Here is a 22,866-nt window from a genome sequence, read left to right as displayed (position 1 = left end):
AAACAAGAAGAAGCTGCTCCAGTGGGGATGCGATCACCAACACTGGACAATTGAGGAGTGGAAAAACATTGCCTGGTCCGACGAATCCTGGTTCCTGTTGCGTCATGCTGATGGCATAGTCAGGATTTTGCGTAAAGCAGCATGAGTCCATGGCCCCATTCTGCCTGGTGTCAACGGTACAGGCTGGTGGCGGTGGTGTAGGGAATGTTTTCCTGGCACATGTTAGGTCCCTTGATACCAATTCAACAATGTTTCCATGCCCCAAAGAATTCAGGCTGGAGGCAAAGGGAAGTCCAAACCCATACTAGATGGGTGTACCTAATAAAATTAAGGAAATTCACATGAGCACCACAATGCCTACTCCATCCATGCTCTACCAAGGTTTTCCAGCACACAGCTTTGACCTACTACAGTAGCTATGTTGGTCTATTGTACTTCAAACAATGTGTATGCAGGTTGCTTAGGATTCAAACCTTCTCGGACTATATTACTGGAGCCAGGAGTTACAGCAGACTATGTAACTGGAGCCAGAAGGTGTTCCTGACCATGTGGTCTGAACTGGTAAAACTCTGGGCCCTGTATATGTATCAGATCTGACTGATCCTCTGAGCCCTTTTCCATAGAACATCTCAGAGTAGGAGATGCTGATCTAGGATCAGGTCCTACCTGTCCATATAAATGGTATTTATTATGATCTAAAATGAAAAACTGATCCTAAATCAGCACTCCTACTCGGAGATGCTTTATGAATAGCGGCCCTGATCATAGAGCAGTATTCCAGTGACCCCTCCTTGCCCTATTGCGTCCCCCCCAACCCCCCTTTACCCTACCCCCACTTCACTTCACCCCCACTGACCATCAGCACACAGCAGTAATCAGGCCAACCAATCAGAGTGGGGATTCTCTGTGATTGAGAGGAAATGGGGTGTAATGGGAACAGGCTGTGGCCGGGGACATTCCTGTCCTGGTGTGTGTGTGTGTGTGTGCCACTCACGACAGAGGGCTCAGATATCACAGTTAACAACCACTGACAGAAACACACAGCATAATAACAGGTAATAACTATAATAACCCTTAGACCCAACAAAAACCCCACTAAGACATCATTACATGTCAGAAATAATCACGGCAATGACACTGACTGATACAAGGACTCAGGTTTCTGTGCACTTACACACACATATAGCCAACAGACACACATAACCAGAAAACAGGAAGACAGGCAGGCAGACAGGCAGGCAGACAGGCAGGCAGACCAGCATTAACCTTTCTGTGAGACACACACACACACACACCCCAGCTGAAATCAAAGTTGAAGAAAGGGATTGTTGAGAGGAAGGGGTTCCCCTGGCCTTGCCTTCAAAGACCGAGTTCAAAGTGTGTGTGTGTGTGTGTGTGTGTTTTCCCCCAGCAGTCGCCACTTTGGATGATGGATTTATTTGCTGTTTACTGCTTGGAATAACAAACAGGGCTTTTCCTAATCCTACAGCTCTGTTTGTGTGTGTGTGTGTGTGTGTGTGTGTGTGTGTGTGGTGGAAGCCCACCCAGAGGTTAGTGTAGCCTAAGGCTGTGGCTTTGGGTCTCTGTGACCCAGGCTTCAGCCAGGGCTCAGAGACCACAGTGCCAGGCCCAGTCCGAGCGACACACACACACAGACACAGACGGGAAAACACAGCAGACTAGGCAGGGTGGACAGATCATCAACCGTCGCCCCTAGAGACTGGCTGCCCTTACTGACCTTAACACATTACAAACACACAGACACACACCCGTGTCAACACACCCGCACACACACACTACCCTTGCCAACAGAGAACTATTCAGTGTACTCACAACAAACAAAATCATCTGCCGGAGGGGAAACTATCTGGCTGCAAACACCTAGATGAGAGTCAGTCACATGCAGATGTGTCCACCATTGGAAACAGACACACTCAAACAGTCAAACAGACCCTCATAACCTCCTGACAATAACCTATTGGCTTTAAACACGCACAGGCACGCACGCACAGGCACGCACGCACACACGCACGCACGATCCACCCTTTCTCATAAATGCACAGATGGGGTGCCCACTCTCCCTAACACAAACACAAGTGTGTGTGTGTGCAGAGAGTGCAGCTGTTTAATCAAAGCAGCATTGAGCTCACCTCATTCTCAGGCTGCTGTTAATGAGTTCTACCCTGCTGTAGAGCTTTCACACACACACACACACACAAACAACCTCCCCTTTCCAGTCGTCCATGGCAACTCCCCACAAAAAAAACAGTGTCAATCACTAGTGACTGACAGTCCAGACTGTGTGACATCAGGAGGAGTTGGTTCACACACTGATAATAACTAATAACTTTTCTTAAATCATGGGAGTGTGTGTGTGTGTGTCTATTAAACAGAGCTGGATAAAAAGTATATCCAATATGAAGAGAAAAGGGGAATATCTGCTCACTGTGAAAAACCCATTTTAACAGAAGCTATAGGAGTTCATGCCTGCTGCTGCAGACAACAGCATGGGGTGAAAGTGAAAGGAGCTGCTCAGTACATGAAGACAAACAGCGAGGTAGTGAGAGAGGAATGGTATAGGAACTGTTTTTGTTTTGGTGTAGGATTGATGGAACAGGATAGAGATGGTGAACTGCAGTGTTTAAAATCTGTCTGTTACAGCCCTTGATGGAATATGCGTCTCTAGGCCCCTAAATCTGGGTAGTATGTATTAGAGCACACCATAGCAAAACATTTTGAAACAGAAAACGAAAATGAGCGTTTCTTATTGGTAGTTTCTTCCATTTAGCGCCTAATGAACACACCCCAGGCCTGTCATGATGAGTGCTGCTCACTCGTTGACGGATGGATGGCCACAGTCTCCCTTCATCTGACGTAGCACACCCCTACGTTCACCCACTTGGTTGAGCCCGGCCCCAATTGAACACACATGTTGGCAGGGCCTATTCGCTTTAATGAAGGGGATTGGAGAGATTGAAGGGCCCATTGAGTTAAACTACACCCCTGGTCTCAGTCAACCTAGAGAGGGCAGAACCTCTGGAACCCAGACACTCTAATCTAGTGTCACATTTCTCCTCCACTCTGTTTCTCCCTTTCTTTTTCTGTCTTTCGCTTTTTCTCTTTCTTCTCTGTCCATCTCTCTGCCTCTCTCGCTCGGTCCCTTTCTCTCTCACTCACTCTCTCCCGCTTTATACCCCCCTCCACTCTCTCAGGCCAGCAGCAGCCCTCCTAAGGACTATCATCATGTCAAGAGTATTGCTGGTCTGAGCACGGGCCATTACTGACTGACTGATGGGCCAACTCCTTTCTGGTCACTGGGAATACAAACATGGGAAAATGACACCCAGTCTGTTAAACACACAGAGTCATATGACAGCCTGTCTTCTCTGTAGGTTTTGATCCTGCTTGGTCTACTAAAAGGTAATGTTCCTTATGGAAACATTTTTAAATGTTTTGCAACAGAAATCTAAAATTAGCGTTTCTTATTGCACAAGTTCAGGTAGTCCCTCCCTGTTTCAATCAAAGATATACATTTTTATGTTTGGTGCCTAATGAACACAAGCCACCCAAGGCTCTCTCTCTGTCTCAGCGAATCCAACCAGATTATCTATGAATGTCTGTATGTGACACATCTACCTTACCTGTCACCCTAGACCCACTTCAATTTGCTTACCACCCCAATAGATCCACAGACGATGCAATCGCCATCACACTGCACACTGCCCTATCCCACCTGGACAAGAGGAATACCTATGTAAGAATGCTGTTCATTGACTATAGCTCAGCATTCAACACCATAGTACCCTCCAAGCTCATCATTAAGCTTGAGGCCCTGGGTCTGAACCCCGCCCTGTGCAACTGTGTCCTGGACTTCCTGACGGGCCGCCCCCAGGTGGTGAAGGTAGGAAACAACATCTCCACTTCGCTGATCCTCAACACTGGGGCCCCTCAGGGGTGCGTGCTCAGCCCCCTCCTGTACTACCTGTTCACCTATGACTGCGTGGCCAAGCACGCCTCCAATTCAATCATCAAGTTTGCAGACGAAACAACAGTAGTAGGCTTGATTACCAACAATGACGAGACCGCCTACAGGGAGGAGGTGAGGGCTCTGGGAGTGTGGTGCCAGGAAAATAACCTCTCACTCAACGTCAACAAAACAAAGGAGATAATCGTGGACTTCAGGAAACAGCAGAGGGTGCACCCCACTATCCACATTGACGGGACCGCAGTGGAGAAGGTAGAAAGCTTCAAGTTCCTTGGCGTACACATCATCGACAAACTGAAATGGTCCACCCACGCAGACAGTGTGGTGAAGAAGGCGCAACAGAGCCTCTTCAACCTCAGGAAGCTGAAGAAATGTGGCTTGGCACCTAAAACCCTCACAAACCTTTACAGATGCACAATTGAGAGCATCCTGTCGGGCTGTATCACAGCCTGGTACGGCAGCTGCACCGCCCGCAACCACAGGGCTCTCCAGAGGGTGGTGCGGTCTGCCGAACGCATTACCGGGGGCAAACTACCCGCCACAAGACACATACAGCACCCGATGTCACAGGAAGGCCAAAAAGATCATCAAGGACATCAACCACCCGAGCCACTGCCTGTTCACCCCGCTATCATCCAGAAGGCGAGGTCAGTACAGGTGCATCAAAGCTGGGACCGAGAGAATGAAAAACAGCTTCTATCTCAAGGCCATCAGACTGTTAAATAGCCATCTCTAGCACATTAGAGGCTGCTGCTGCCTATTGAAATCACTGGCCACTTTAAGAAATGGAACACTAGTCACTTTAATAATGTTTACATATCTTGCACTACTCATCTCATATGTATAGACTGTATTCTATTCTATAATATTCTATTGTATCTTAGTCCATGCCGCTCTGTCATTGCTTGTCCATATATGTATTCTTAAATTCCATTCCTTACAAGTTTTGTGTGTATTGGGTATATGTTGTGAAATTGTTAGATATTACTTGTTAGATATTACTGCACTGTTGGAGCTAGAAGCACAAGCATTTCGCTACACCCGCTATAACATCTGCTAAACACGTGTATGTGACAAATAACATTTGATTTGATTTGAAGTGTGCAAGAGAGAGGGAGAGGACAAGGAAAGTACACTGAAATTTGCCACAGCACATACCTCAAAGGCAGGAACTGTTAAAAAATGAGTTATGTTAACCCCCGCTGATGAAAAGGCCCCTGCCTACTCTTCAAGTTCAACTACAACTATTCATGAAACAATTCCACTTCTACTCATAAACTCCCCTCTCTCTCTCTCTCCCTCTGCCCCCCTTCCCATAAACCCCTAGCTACCGCCACTCTGGCACGCCCTACTCAACCACACACACACACACACATGATGGAAATCCCTTCCAGCATGGTTATTATTTCCTTTACAACAGGAGGGGGCACCACGCATGCCTCCATGCCCAGGTCCTCTCTCCTGGGGTGCTAAATCACCCGCTCTTGAGGCCTTGCGACGGGCCTCTGTGGCCAGGTGAGGATTGACGTCCCCTCCTGCGTGTGTTTTTCACCTCCACTCTTTACTTTGCTTTAAAAATGCTGTAACTCCCAGAGCCTGTCAGGGAGTTGGGGGTGGAGGTAAGGCCCTTACTATAGCTCCCTTCTCCCCAGGAGAGGCAGGGGTCGGGCGGGGAGAGGCAGGGGCAGTGGGGGAGAAGAGGCCTGGGTCGTTTCCATTAGGGAACAACATAGCGAAACATTTTGCAATGGAAAACAAAAACAAGGGTTTTTTATTGGACAAGTCCAGGTAGTCCCTCCCTGTTTCAGCCTATTTTCTTCCATTTGGTGCATAATGAACATGATCCTGGATGTATGCATTGTTGGGGTTAGGGGTCACTTGGGTTTTCTGCATGCGGGGGCCTGATGGATGCCGTCCTACACGAAACAGTTACGTACCCTGCCTCCACTGCCTCGTTAAGGCCTAATTAATGACACATCCAATGTTCCGTTCTGTTTTCAGAACGAAAGAAAGAAAGAAAGAAACTTGCCAGACAACTAACACACTAACTAATCTTAATAGGAAGGCTTGGCTGCTCAGTGCGGATCACGCACCCTTGCATTAGTTCATGCCTCTGTCAACACGATCAAACTATTATAACGCTAAAATAATTAGACAAACTGGCTATTACAGTATATCACGGATTTTTCCAAATCTCATCTCTCTTTCTCAATCCCTGAGTTTAGAACCCAGTAAAAAAAGCGGGACACGGTCAGTCAGAGTGCAATATCTACACCCTGGTTAATGAGTGTCATCCCTGTTGACTCGTTGATGGAATGATCGGCTCAAAAACAGATGCTGTTTAATGTCTGGTAGCGCCAACCAGGCAAACTGGGGGATAAGATGTTCCGTTGGCGGCATCTACAGGTGAGACGCGGCTACTACAGCTACAACAGTATTGCATCCCAGGTTGACAGTGCTTTTAGAAACACTCTTGGGGACCTCCCGAGTGGCGCAGCTGTCTAAGGCACTGCATCGCAGTGCTTGAGGCATCACTACAGACCTGGGTTCGATCCCAGGCGGCCATGGCCGGGAGACCCATGAGGCGGCGCACAATTGGCCCAGCGTCGTCCGGGTTAGGGGAGGGTTTGGCCGGACGGTATTTCCTTGTCCCATCGCCCTCTAGCGACTCCTTGTGGCGGGCCGGGCGCCTGCAAGCTGACTTCAGTCGCCAGCTGGACGGTGTTTGCTCAGACACATTGGTGCGGCTGGCTTCTGGGTTAAGCGAGCAGTGTGTCAAAAAGCAGTGCGGCTTGGCAGGGTCGTGTTTTGGAGAACGCATGGCTCTCGACCTTCGCCTCTCCCGAGTCCGTAGGGGAGTTGCAGCGATGGGACAAGACTGTAAATACCAATTGGATATCACGAAATTGGGGAGAAAAAGGGGTAAAAGTACAAAAAAATTAAACGAATAACAAAAAACACTCTTGGAAGCAATAGGCAAGAGCCATTCAGCAACTGACTGTTCAGTGTGTTTGAGGGGATCAGCCTGAGCAAGTCTAGGTGCAGAATCCCTAATCTTGATCACATAGTGAGTAGTTATTTAGTATGCAAGGTGATTTAATAATGTTTACATACTGTTTTACCACTTCATATGTATATACTGTATTCTAGTCAAGGCTCATCCTAGATAACTACCGCTGTACACATCTTTTATATTCATATACTGACCATACACATCATATACTGTCCATACACACCATATACTGTCCATATTGTCTATACACATCATATACTGTCCATACTGCCTATACACATCATATACTGTCCATACTGTCCATACACATCATATACTGTCCATACTGCCTATACACATCATATACTGTCCATACTGTCCATACACATCATATACTGTCCATATTGTCTATACACATCATATACTGTCCATATTGTCTATACACATCATATACTGTCCATATTGTCTATACACATCATATACTGTCCATATTGTCTATACACATCATATAATGTCCATACACATCATATACTGTCCATATTGTCTATACACATCATATACTGTCCATATTGTCTATACACATCATATACTGTCCATACACATCATATACTGTCCATATTGTCTATACACATCATATACTGTCCATACTGCATATACACATCATATACCTGTCCATACACATCATATACTGTCAATACTGCCTATACACATCATATACTGTCCATATTGTTTATATACATCATATACTGTCCATACACATCATATACTGTCCATATTGTCCATACACATTATATACTGTCCATATTGTCTATACACATCATATACTGTCCATATTGTCCATACACATCATATACTGTCCATATGGTCTATACACATCATATACTGTCCATATTGTCCATACACATCATATACTGTCCATATGGTCTATACACATCATATACTGTCCATACACATCATATACTGTCCATATTGTCCATACACATCATATACTGTCCATATTGTCTATACACATCATATACTGTCCATATTGTCTATACACATCATATACTGTCCATATTGTCTATACACATCATATACTGTCCATACACATCATATACTGTCCATATGGTCTATACACATCATATACTGTCCATATTGTCCATACACATCATATACTGTCCATATGGTCTATACACATCATATACTGTCCATACACATCATATACTGTCCATATTGTCCATACACATCATATACTGTCCATATTGTCTATACAAATCATATACTGTCCATATTGTCTATACACATCATATACTGTCCATATTGTCCATACACATCATATACTGTCCATATTGTCCATACACATCATATACTGTCCATATTGTCCATACACATCATATACTGTCCATATTGTCCATACACATCATATACTGTCCATATTGTCTATACACATCATATACTGTCCATATTGTCTATACACATCATATACTGTCCATACACATCATACTGTCCATATTGTCCATACACATCATATACTGTCCATATTGTCCATACACATCATATACTGTCCATATTGTCTATACACATCATATACTGTCCATATTGTCTATACACATCATATACTGTCCATACACATCATACTGTCCATATTGTCCATACACATCATATACTGTCCATATTGTCTATACACATCATATACTGTCCATATTGTCCATACACATCATATACTGTCCATATTGTCCATACACATCATACTGTCCATATTGTCTATACACATCATATACTGTCCATATTGTCTATACACATAATATACTGTCCATACACATCATATACTGTCCATACACATCATATACTGTCCATATTGTCCATACACATCATATACTGTCCATATGGTCTATACACATCATATACTGTCCATACACATCATATACTGTCCATATTGTCCATACACATCATATACTGTCCATATTGTCCATACACATCATATACTGTCCATATTGTCTATACACATCATATACTGTCCATATTGTCCATACACATCATATACTGTCCATATTGTCTATACAAATCATATACTGTCCATATTGTCTATACACATCATATACTGTCCATATTGTCTATACACATCATATACTGTCCATATTGTCTATACACATCATATACTGTCCATATTGTCTATACACATCATATACTGTCCATACACATTATACTTTCCATATTGTCCATACACATCATATACTGTCCATATTGTCTATACACATCATATACTGTCCATATTGTCTATACACATCATATACTGTCCATATTGTCTATACACATCATATACTGTCCATACTGCCTATACACATCATATACTGTCCATATTGTCTATACACATCATATACTGTCCATACTGCCTATACACATCATATACTGTCCATATTGTCTATACACACCATATACTGTCCATATTGTCCATACACATCATATACTGTCCATACTGCCTATACACATCATATACTGTCCATATTGTCTATACACATCATATACTGTCCATATTGTCTATACACATCATATACTGTCCATATTGTCTATACACATCATTGCTCTTCCTGGTATTTCTTCATTCCTTTCTTTTTATTTGTTGTATTTGTGTGCATTGTTCGGTATTAATGTACTGTTGGACCTAGGAACATAAGCATTTCACTGCACCTGCAATAACGTCTGCTAAATATATGTACGCAACCAATACAATTTGATTTGATTTGTAGATCAGTGATTCCGCACAGTACGACGGCAATGTAGTAGATGTCAAACACACACATTATGTGAACCTCAGCTGCTGTTGTTTACCACTGGAGAGTTAGGAAGTATTTAAGATACAACACATATGATAGATAGCAACCTCTCTATGTGACAAACCTTCATTGATAGATACAGAGGTTGCTATTTGACAAACCTTCATTGTAGGATCCCATTGAAAAGCAGATCACAATGTGTGAACATGCACTTTCTGCTGTCTTTTCTATCCAACTCCTGTGCTCCTATATTTAGATGTACTGTACATGATAATAATAGTTCCTGTCTAGTCTCAGTATGGAATGTAGAACTGACTCACCTTGCAGGAGGAAGCCAGCAGGGAGCCATCCTCTTTCCAGCTCAGACTCTGCAGCTGATCACCGTGCGGCTCCAGAGCTGCAGACAGACACACACAGGTCAGAGGTCAAGAGACTGGTCAGCTCAGCCCACAGGTTATCACAGGGGAGACCAAGTCAAGGAGAGGTCACAGAGAGGTCAACAGCACAGGTAAACACAAGACAGGGAACAACAGCACAGGTAAACAACAACAGCCCAGGACAGGTCAACAACACAGGACAACACAGAAGGCTAGGTCAGAGGAGAACAACTAAAGCACACAAAGAACAGATTCAGGATGAATAGACAGAAAGAAAAGAAAGCACAGGTAGAAACAACACTGGGAGGCACATAAGTCAACACAGGACAGGTGAAGCCAAGACACAGGACAGGTGAGGCCAAGACACAGGACAGGTGAGGCCAAGACACAGGACAGGTGAAGCCAAGACACAGGACAGGTGAAGCCAAACCACAGGACACAGAGGGAAACACAGGATGAAACAACAGTACATAGACTGTAGAAACCCCAAAGCAGACCCAGTTGACCCAGTTAAGACCACCTGGATCAATGGTACACAGGACATAATGAGGTTATGGTGCTATGGCTGGTTATGGCTACAGCATAGCATTGATGGGTCATGATGACACGACAGTAGATGGCAGAGATGACAACAGCATTTGTCAATGGTGAAGAAAGTCGTCACACGGGGGACACACACTCTCCCCAAGTGTTGAGGTTCACCCTGATGAACCCAGACCACATTAACAGCAGGGTCAGGGGTCAGAGAGGGGTGGTGAGGGAGTAATGGAAGGGCAGGGCACAGCCTGTGGGGGGCAGCAGTGAGCAGCATCAGCCATCATGGTGGGGCCTGTCTGTCAGGACTGGGTGGAAGGCCAGCGGATAAGCAAACTGCCCCAGGCCACCCAGACCAGACCAGACCAGACCAGAGAACCACGGAGACTGAGAAGAGGCAGACGTTACCTCAACCGCTCTTCAGCAGCAGAGACAGCATAGACTGCCTGTCTGTCAGTGAGACAGTCACCCTGAGGAAACCGCCTCGCATGACCCCAACATAGAGAGACGTGATACACCAATAACACAGAGACGTGATACACCAATAACACAGAGACGTGATACACCAATAACACAGAGACGTGATACACCAATAACAGAGAGGTTATACACCAATAACAGGGAGGTTATACAGCAATAACAGAGAGGTTATACACCAATAACAGAGAGGTTATACACCAATAACAGAGAGGTTATACACCAATAACAGAGAGGTTATACACCAATAACAGAGACGTGATACACCAATAACAGAGACGTGATACACCAATAACAGAGACGTGATACACCAATAACAGAGACGTGATACACCAATAACAGAGACATGATATCCCAATAACAGAGACGTGATACACCAATAACAGAGACGTGATACACCAATAACAGAGACGTGATACACCAATAACAGAGACGTGATACACCAATAACAGAGACGTGATACACCAATAACAGAGACGTGATACACCAATAACAGAGACGTGATACACCAATAACAGAGAGGTTAAACAACAATAACAGAGAGGTTATACACCAATAACAGAGACGTGATACACCAATAACAGAGACGTGATACACCAATAACAGAGACGTGATACACCAATAACAGAGACGTGATGCACCAATAACAGACGTGATACACCAATAACAGAGGCGTGATACACCAATAACAGAGGCGTGATATACCAATAACAGAGACGTGATACACCAATAACAGAGACGTGATACACCAATAACAGAGAGGTTATACACCAATAACAGAGAAACGTTATACACCAATAACAGAGAAACGTTATACACCAATAACAGAGAGGTTATACACCAATAACAGAGAGGTTATACACCAATAACAGAGATGTTATACACCAATAACAGAAAAACGTTTTACACCAATAACAGAGAGGTTATACACCAATAACAGAGAAACGTTATACACCAATAACATAGAGACCTGATACACCAATAACAGAGACGTTATACACCAATAACATAGAGACGTTATACACCAATAACAGAGACGTTATACACCAATAACATAGAGACGTTATACACCAATAACATAGAGACGTTATACACCAATAACATAGAGACCTGATACACCATTAACAGAGATGTGATACACCAATAACAGAGACTTTATACACCAATAACATAGAGATGTTATACACCAATAACAGAGATGTTATACACATAGAAAACAATGCAGAACTAAAGATGGACAGACAGTGTTGCTCGCTCACATGTTCAACATTACAGTGACACAGAGCACAAGGAAACTAAATAAATGTGAAAGGATCAAACTGACTGATTGTGTATGGTCTGTTTGCTGGTATATTTGTGTGAAGATGTGGGTTTGTACTGTATGGATCTATTTGTGTGTGAGTGAGTGATTGTGAGTGTGTGTGTTCATCGTTCATGCATTTGTTTGTGTGTGTTCATGCTTTCCTTCAATCATGTGTCAGTGTCTATAAGAGAGTGTGTGTTCATGTATTCGTCCATTCTTTCATGCCTGCATGGTGTATAGCTCATCTGCTCTCCTCCACTCCTCCAGTGTATCCTACCTGCTAGCGGTGAGTTTTGGCGGCTGGCATCCCAGAGCTGGGCTGTCTTGGTGGAGCCTACAGCCAGCAGGCCAGAGGAGGTGGGGTGGAAGGAGACCAGCTCCAGACGACCCTCTCCGGGACACAGGGTCACCTCTGCCCCCCCGGGCTGCTCCTGTTCTGGTTCACACACACGCCACAGCTTCACCTGGATGGACCAAGAAAGCATGTTTTTAGTGACCTTGTTGTGCTGAGTATAAGAGAGACACACACTCACGCACACACGTGCACACACACAAGTGTCAGGTGAATGGGCTCTCAATCAGACATGAAGAGAGTGGCCAAAGGACATACAAAAGTATGTGGACACCCCTTCAAATTAGTGGATTCGGCTATTTCAGCCAAACCCGTTGCTGACAGGTGTATACAATTGAGCACACAGCCACGCAATCTCCATAGACAAACATTGGCAGAAGAATGGCCTTTAAGTGCTGTTATTGTGAAGTGGAAACGTCTAGGAGCAACAACGGCTCAGCCGCGAAGGGGTAGGCCACACAAGCTCACAGAATGGGACTGCCGAGTGCTGAAGCGCGTAGCGTGTAAAAATCGTCTGTCCTCGTTTGCAACATTCACTACCGAGTTCCAAACTGCCTCGAAGAAACGTCAGCACAAGAACTGTTCATCGGGAGCTTCAAGAAATGGGTTTCCATGGTCGAGCAGCTGCACACAAGCCTAAGATCACCATCTGCAATGCCAAGCGTCGGCTGGAGTGGTGTTAAGCTCGCCGCCATTGGACTCTGGAGCAGTGGAAACGCGTTCTCTGGAGTGATGAATCACGCTTCACCATCTGGCAGTCTGACGGACAAATCCGGGTTTGGCGGATGCCAGGAGAACGCTACATGCCCCAATGCATAGTGCCAACTGTAAAGTTTGGTGGAGGAGGAATAATGGTCTGGGGCTGTTTTTCATGGTTCGGGCTAGGCCCCTTAGTTCCAGTGAAGGGAAATCTTAATGCTACAGCATACAATTACATTCTAGACAATTATGTGCTTCCAACTTTGTGGCAACAGTTTGGGGAAGGCCGTTTCCTGTTTCAGCATGACAATGCCCCCGTACACAAAGCGAGGTCCATACAGAAATGGTTTGTCGAGATCGGTGTGGAACTTCAATGGCCTGCACAGAGCCCTGACCTCAACCCCATCGAACACCTTTGGGAGGAATTGGAACACCGACTGCGAGCCAGGCCTAATAATCCAACATCAGTGCCCGACCTCACTAATGCTCTTGTGGCTGAATGGAAGCAAGTGTATGTTACATATGCATATAAATACAGTATTATACACATGTAAATGTTACATATGCATACATCTATCTAATGTTAGAGAGAAGCTTTTGAGGTTTGTATCTTGCTCCATGTCAGTAGGTCATTGAAGGAAATGACCTAAACTAATCCCTTCACCCCAGCTACACCGAATGAACGTTCAAACCCCAGCTACACTCAATGAACGTTCAAACCCCAGCTACACTCAATGAACGTTCAAACCCCAGCTACACTCAATGAACGTTCAAACCCCAGCTACACTGAACATTCAAAGGCAGAGTATAGACATGCTATTAGCCCCAACCCCATTGTTTATGAACAGTGAGTTCATTTCAAACAGCTGGCCTTGCCCTAAAACCCACCGCAGCCGACTCAGTATGCCCATACCCAACCACCTACTGTTAAACATTGGAGCTTTCACTACTAGGACTATGGACACCTGGACCATGTTCTCACTACTAGGACCACTGACACCTGGACCATGTTCTCACTACTAGGACCACTGACACCTGGACCATGTTCTCACTACTAGGACCACTGACACCTGGACCATGTTCTCACTACTAGGACCACTGACACCTGGACCATGTTCTCACTACTAGGACCACTGACACCTGGACCATGTTCTCACTACTAGGACAATGGACACCTGGACCATGTTCTCACTACTAGGACTACTGACACCTGGACCATGTTCTCACCACTAGGACTCCTGACACCTGGACCATGTTCTCACTACTAGGACTACGGACACCTGGACCATGTTCTCACTACTAGGACTACTGACACCTGGACCATGTTCTCACTACTAGGACCACTGACACCTGGACCATGTTCTCACTACTAGGACTACTGACACCTGGACCATGTTCTCACTACTAGGACTACTGACACCTGGACCATGTTCTCACCACTAGGACTCCTGACACCTGGACCATGTTCTCACTACTAGGACTACGGACACCTGGACCATGTTCTCACTACTAGGACTACTGACACCTGGACCATGTTCTCACTACTAGGACTACTGACACCTGGACCATGTTCTCACTACTAGGACCACTGACACCTGGACCATGTTCTCACTACTAGGACTACTGACACCTGGACCATGTTCTCACTACTAGGACTACGGACACCTGGACCATGTTCTCACTACTAGGACTACTGACACCTGGACCATGTTCTCACTACTAGGACTACGGACACCTGGGCCATGTTCTCACTACTAGGACTACTGACACATGGACCATGTTCTCACTACTAGGACTACTGACACCTGGACCATGTTCTCACTACTAGGACTATGGACACCTGGACCATGTTCTTACTACTAGGACTCCTGACACCTGGACCATGTTCTCACTACTAGGACTACTGACACCTGGACCATGTTCTCACTACTAGGACTACTGACACCTGGACCATGTTCTCACTACTAGGACTACTGACACCTGGACCATGTTCTCACTACTAGGACTACGGACACCTGGACCATGTTCTCACTACTAGGACCACTGACACCTGGACCATGTTCTCACTACTAGGACTATGGACACCTGGACCATGTTCTCACTACTAGGACTACTGACACCTGGACCATGTTCTCACTACTAGGACTATGGACATCTGGACCATGTTCTCACTACTAGGACTACTGACACCTGGACCATGTTCTCACTACTAGGACTACTGACACCTGGACCATGTTCTCACTACTAGGACTACTGACACCTGGACCATGTTCTCACTACTAGGACTACTGACACCTGGACCATGTTCTCACTACTAGGACTACGGACACCTGGACCATGTTCTCACTACTAGGACCACTGACACCTGGACCATGTTCTCACTACTAGGACTATGGACACCTGGACCATGTTCTCACTACTAGGACTACTGACACCTGGACCATGTTCTCACTACTAGGACTACGGACACCTGGACCATGTTCTCACTACTAGGACTACTGACACCTGGACCATGTTCTCACCACTAGGACTACTGACACCTGGACCATGTTCTCACTACTAGGACTACGGACACCTGGACCATGTTCTCACTACTAGGACTACGGACACCTGGACCATGTTCTCACTACTAGGACTACTGACACCTGGACCATGTTCTCACTACTAGGACTACTGACACCTGGACCATGTTCTCACTACTAGGACTACTGACACATGGACCATGTTCTCACTACTAGGACTACTGACACCTGGACCATGTTCTCACTACTAGGACTACGGACACCTGGACCATGTTCTCACTACTAGGACTACTGACACCTGGACCATGTTCTCACTACTAGGACTACGGGACACCTGGACCATGTTCTCACTACTAGGACTACTGACACCTGGACCATGTTCTCACTACTAGGACTACTGACACCTGGACCATGTTCTCACTACTAGGACTACTGACACATGGACCATGTTCTCACTACTAGGACTACTGACACCTGGACCATGTTCTCACTACTAGGACTACTGACACCTGGACCATGTTCTCACTACTAGGACTACTGACACATGGACCATGTTCTCACTACTAGGACTACTGACACCTGGACCATGTTCTCACTACTAGGACTACTGACACCTGGACCATGTTCTCACTACTGGGACTACGGACACCTGGACCATGTTCTCACTACTAGGACTACTGGACACCTGGACCATGTTCTCACTACTAGGACTACTGACACCTGGACCATGTTCTCACTACTAGGACTACTGGACACCTGGACCATGTTCTCACTACTAGGACTACTGACACCTGGACCATGTTCTCACTACTAGGACTATGGACATCTGGACCAACTGGACTGGAGAACCAGGTGGTATACAGCTGCAGATCCAGAATTTAATCCAGCAATAAGGTGGTAAAATGGCGGCTTTGAAATGCCACCTGGGGCCTGTTAGTGGGATAAATAATATGCTGTTGTTTCAGGGCTGTGCTGTGCTGAGCCTTCAAATCCTGGGTGTCTGTGTGTGTGTGTGTATTTGCATGCGTGTTCATCAAACTGAAAGTCAGCATCTGCCACAGAGAGTGCGTCTGTTTCTGTCTCTATGGCTAAAGCAGAGCGATGCCACTTTAGCTATGATTTATCTAAAGCGATGACAAAGTCTTAAAACAGCGTGTGTGCGCATACATGTGTGTTTGTGGGTGTGGATATCTGTGTGTGTTATTCAGCACAACAAGGTGACTAAAACAATATGTCTTCTTGGCAGCAGATGAAAGCTGGGAATATAAAGTATCCTAGCTGAGCTCAGGGCTCCTCTACAGATGTTGGGTACTTTACTGTGGACTGAGGCTTACGGCCCAGTGCGGCTGTACATGTGTTTATTCAGCCCTCTGAGGCAGACCCTGCTGCTGAGTCTGCACACACACACACTCACACACTCAGCACATTCTTAAGGCTGAGCACCTGTGGGGAAGCAGCTCTGAGGTAAGATGGACTCTGAGTGACTTCAAAGGTTTCTTTCCACATAATAACAACAGTCAATGCAATTAATTTTTTCATCCAGATCTGTCATAGCCCTCGTTCCCGGCCTAAAGACACAAACAACTGTTCATGTGCATGTACCATGGAAAAATACAACAGACGGTCTGCAAGAGAGTGTGAGACCATAACAAGATCTCTTTCCTTCCAGAAAGCAATCACTCATCTTATAGTTAGGTGAAGGGCCAAGAGGAAGGAAGGAAAGAATGAAGGACGTTTTAAAAAAATGAAGACAGGGCCTTAGAGGAATGAGGACAGAGAGACAGGGCCTTAGAGGAATGAGGACAGAGAGACAGGGCCTTAGAGGAATGAGGACAGAGAGACAGGGCCTCAGAGGAATGAGGACAGAGAGACAGGGCCTTAGAGGAATGAGGACAGAGAGACAGGGCCTTAGAGGAATGAGGTTGGAGAGGGCCTCACCGTTTCATCTGCAGAACAGGTAACCAGGAGATTATCATCAAACGGAGAGAAGTCCAAATCAGTTATCAGATCTGAGAGAGAGTGAGAGAGACAGAGACAGAGAGAGAGGAGGACAAACAAGAGATTTAGGTCACAAGTGTAAGGGTTTATTTCAGAACAATGGCATTTGCATTCCTCTTGTGATCACTTAGGAACAAGGAGTATAATTTGTAAGTTAAAAGGTCCAATGCAGCAGTATTTATCTCAATATCAAATCATTTCTGGGGAACAATTAAGTACCTTACTGTGATTGTGTTCAATTAAAATGGACAAAAAACAACAACAATAGCTTCTAAACAAATAGCAATTTCTCAAGCAATAATTTTGCTAGGAATGTCTGGGAGTGGTCTATGTGAGGAGGGGAAAACTGAAAACTAGTGGTTATTGGCAGAGATGTTTGGAACCCTTTTTCTAATTGGTCAATTAACTAATTTACCGCCTGGTGATGTCACCAGGCAGGACAAAACTCCATCCCACCAAAACAGGCTGAAATTTCAGGTGGTCTTTCCAAACAGCTCTTACACTAAAAACTAAATTTTCATAATTTCACAGTATTATTCCAACCTCATAGTGTGGAAATATATATAAAACACAGGAAAATCACATTTTTGACTGCACTGTGCTTTTAAGAAACTGTTCTTGTAAAAAAACGGACAAAAGGGAGTGAGTTAGAAAAAGGTTGAGGTTGAAACATAGCCTGTGTCACGGGAGGAATCTGAACCCTGGTCTCTCACGTTAGAAACCACGTTAAACCCTTTTGGGACAATGATTTCTGAAGTCGCAGGCAGGGCTAGCTCATCAGGAGACCATGAGCAACCATGTACCCGACTCATGTTCGCTACACCTAGTTCCATATCTGGTTGTACTGTCTATCTAACTCCTTCGGTCGGAAGTCGTGACATAGCAGTTGGCAAGACAGACAGCACATTCATTGATCTGGGACTGGACTATGTGAAACGTACTCATGGTAAGAATTTGAAACATTAAAGATGCACTATGCAGAAATCGCTCTGCCATTTCCTGGTGGCTAAAATACTAATAGTTTGCTTAATTGCAGATTATGTGACAAAACAAACAAGTGTAGTGTACAGAGTCATTGTACCATCTAAACCACTGTGAAATATATTTTACATAACCAAAAATATTGTATTTTCAGCTGTTTGAAGCAAAAGACGCAAAAACAAAACTTAACGGGAAGCATAGAAATAGTGCACATAGAACAGATCTACCGCTTCTTAAGACTTGCTTTCGATGCAGATGACAGATCTATAACACACATTTCTATATGGATTTGGTCAGGTCGCCCAAAAAGTTACATATTGCAGCTTTAAGAAATGTAAAACAACAGAGAGAGAAATGAGAGAGTTGTGATGAGTGGATAGTGTCTGGCGCTTGTGAAGGAGGGATGAAAAGTGGATAGAGGGATCTTACCAGCATGACATGGGATCAGAGTCACTGTCCACTTGCCATCAGACCCTGGTTCCACAGAGGTGAGGCCGAGCATTCCTCCACCTGGTGACAGAGAAAGAGACACACACACACAAACACACACAGAGAGACACAGACAGTGTGATCTATACAGTCTCTCTTTCATACTGATATGGCCTGCTCATACAAAACAGATGGAGAATCAAGATATGGGAGATATCTGCTCTGTGATGGTAATACCTGCTCACACACGCTTCAACAGACAGGTAAACTTACCAGAGAGACAGACAAGTAAACATACCAGAGAGACAGACAGCATGACTCCTCATAAGAGACCAGACAGAACATTCTTAGTTGAACCCCAACCGCATACCACTGTTGCCTGAATCACACTATAGGGCCAACGGATACCACATCCACCATAGTTGCTAGAACCATGCATGAACGGACATTTTGAAAAGAAAATGTCCAAGCCAGCACAGTACGGTTCCGGTCGGCCCTATAGTTGTCCCGACTGAGTCTCATCCTTACCGGCCTGGTCAGTGTTGAAGGCCACAAGCCTGGGGCTGGATTTGATGTGGTTCCCCTGAGAGGTGAAGGATCCTGCCCGGATATTACTGATCCAGCCCTGGACACAGAGGGGTAATTAACAGTGCATTAGGGGTACGTGTGGTGGGACACTGGAGCTATCATTAGGAAGCTGACTGATGGAACTGGCCATCAGATAAAACAAAGGTGATCACTGTGGTCTAAAAGATGACTGTCTAACGGACATTATGAGTAGGCTATTTCTGACCTATGCTAATACAATAGAGTAGGGCCGAACATAATTGTTGTTATACATGACAAGAAAACCATTAGAATGTTTCAGTTGTTGTCTGTTCACTTAAAATGCAAGTCTGTCCAACTGAGTGGGATCCTAAGCGTTCCCTTGACAAGTCCACACAAGAGAACAGCAGCTCACACTCTTTCAGACACACACTGCTGAAGTGCAATGCAGTTCATAGTCATCCCAAAATAAACTGTGGATACCTTAAAACGCAGAGGCAGAGCACACACACACTGCTTCTCCAAACACCCAAGATTAAGACTAACTGTCATAATAAGGAAGTCGGTATCAGAGGGTGTGTTTTTATACACACACCCTCTGCCGTGCCTGTTGAATCAGCAGAATGTTAAGGAAGTGGAAGCGACTCCCTGCGATGTGTATTCTAAAACCTATTTTCACAACAGTAACAACAGGGCAGAGGCAGGAGGGCTGTGTGTTTGAATACCACTGCTGCCAAAACCGTTATGGACTAACCATGTCAGACAATAGGCCTAAACACAGTTGCGGGCACCGGCAGGGAAGGTACAGAGAGCACTTTCTAGCCCAGACAGCGTCTGACAGCCCAGCAAAACAGCTAGTTTCTCTCTCTCAGGAAACACACATTACTGCTCCACAGGCAGCCAGGCATAAAGAGAACCAGGTGCCCATTCACACTCACTCACTCCTTGGAGTTCTCCCTCCCTCTCTACCCCTCTCTCTCCCTCTAGCTCTCTCACTCTCGCTTTCTCTCTCTCCCCATTTGAAGTGGTGCTTTGAGCGTTGCTTTTCTGAGGCAGTCCTCGTAACAGGATCAGAGATCCACTCTGCAGCTGAAACTCACTCACACTGTGAGACTGTGTGGAGGCTTGCTACATTGAGAATAATCATCCAAGTAATGGTCTTTTTCATAACCTATTTATAAGAGCACCCTTTTCAAGCTGTATTTTAGCCAGAGAGGGGTCACTCATGATGTAGGCCTGTTATAAAAGGGAACTTAACTCTCATCAATGCCAAACCAGTCATGAACTTCAGCTATTGCTTGACCGTGCAGCAGTGTACTGTAGTTTACACTGTAGGCCTAACCACTGTAGGTCATCATGCACATACAGCTCTGAGGAGACTGCAGTTGGGTGTCACACATGCTCTGAGCACCTGGTAGCAGCGGTGTGTGGCTTCACCATCAGATACATCTAAGGGCCTCTGGGGCTTTAGCAGAGGACTGAACAGCTGACTGGACTAATCCCCAGTCCTGCTGTGACTGCACTTGAGTCCCAGGACCTGCCACAGCCAAGGCCCCGGCCCCAGTAGCCTTGCCCAAGCCCTTGGGTATTTCCCATTTTCCTCTTTCTCTCTATCCCCCCACACAATAATGTGTGACAAAGCCCAGGCTAAACCTGAATAAATATATACATATAAAGAGACAAAGCCCAGGCTAAAAAAGGCAAGCCATGGTTCTAAATAAGAGGGATTGTTCAGGTGTTAGCCTACATCTGACAGCATGTACGAGGTGACTAGCTGGCATCATGAGAAGTCCTCAAGGCTGTTCAGGTGGTAGCCTACATCTGACAGCATGTACGAGGTGACTAGCTGGCATCATGAGAAGTCCTCAAGGCTGTTCAGGTGGTAGCCTATATCTGACAGCATGTAGGAGGTGACTGGCTGATATCATGAGAAGCCCTCAAGGCAGAACTATTTTTCATCAAGGGGCTTAGCTACATCAAGTCCAGAGATCAACTTGCATCATCAGGATCTACTAGGTTATAAAATGAAATCCTCCACAATGCCTAAATCATGCACTTGATATTAAGAATGTCAGACATTTCCACTGTCTCAGCCAGTCATCACAAGACAGCAGTGGGGAGAGTACGACCCTGCCGTACTCGGAGAGTACGACCCTGCCTTACACAGGAAGCGGCACAGGTCCTAATCCAGGCACTTGTCATCTCCCGTCTGGATTACTGCAACTCGCTGTTGGCTGGGCTCCCTGCCTGTGCCATTAAACCCCTACAACTCATCCAGAATGCCGCAGCCCGTCTGGTGTTCAACCTTCCCAAGTTCTCTCACGTCACCCCGCTCCTCCACACACTCCACTGGCTTCCAGTTGAAGCTCGCATCTGTTACAAGACCATGGTGCTTGCCTATGGAGCTGTGAGGGGAACGGCACCTCCGTACCTTCAGGCTCTGATCAGTCCCTACACCCAAACAAGGGCATTGCGTTCATCCACCTCTGGCCTGCTGGCTCCCCTTCCTCTGCGGAAGCATAGTTCCCGCTCAGCCCAGTCAAAACTGTTCGCTGCTCTGGCACCCCAATGGTGGAACAAGCTCCCTCACGACGCCAGGACAGCGGAGTCACTCACCACCTTCCGGAGACATTTGAAACCCCACCTCTTTAAGGAATACCTGGGATATGATAAAGTAATCCTTCTACCCCCCAAAAAAAAAAAAAAAGATTTGTTTTTTTGTAAAGTGGTTATCCCACTGGCTATAATGTGAATGCACCAATTTGTAAATCGCTCTGGATAAGAGCGTCTGCTAAATGACGTAAATGTAAATGTAAATGGGAGGTTACATAATCGTCCACAGGAAGAGTAGTAATGGTTACCTGGTTAAATAAAGGTGAAATAAAATAAAATAAAAAATGGCTGTCTGTGCAAATTGG

The 22,866-nt window shown here is 45.4% G+C and overlaps 1 protein-coding gene across 1 annotated transcript in view; it reads right to left on the bottom strand.

The window, feature by feature from the left end:
* Positions 1-22,866, bottom strand: part of LOC121551867 (coronin-7-like) — a 213,974-nt gene that overhangs the window by 190,135 nt on the left and 973 nt on the right. Inside the window, exons 2-6 of the mRNA XM_045221050.1 lie at positions 19,931-20,027; positions 19,403-19,483; positions 17,933-18,003; positions 12,699-12,885; positions 10,051-10,127 (exon numbers count right to left, since the gene is read on the bottom strand). Of these exons, the coding sequence (XP_045076985.1) occupies positions 10,051-10,127; positions 12,699-12,885; positions 17,933-18,003; positions 19,403-19,483; positions 19,931-20,027 (513 nt within the window). The remainder of the gene's footprint in view (positions 1-10,050; positions 10,128-12,698; positions 12,886-17,932; positions 18,004-19,402; positions 19,484-19,930; positions 20,028-22,866) is intronic.

This window comes from Coregonus clupeaformis, chromosome 7 (assembly GCF_020615455.1).
Source record: "Coregonus clupeaformis isolate EN_2021a chromosome 7, ASM2061545v1, whole genome shotgun sequence".
In the NCBI taxonomy this organism is placed as follows: Eukaryota; Metazoa; Chordata; class Actinopteri; order Salmoniformes; family Salmonidae; genus Coregonus; species Coregonus clupeaformis.
This window is presented reverse-complemented; position numbering and strand designations above follow the sequence as displayed.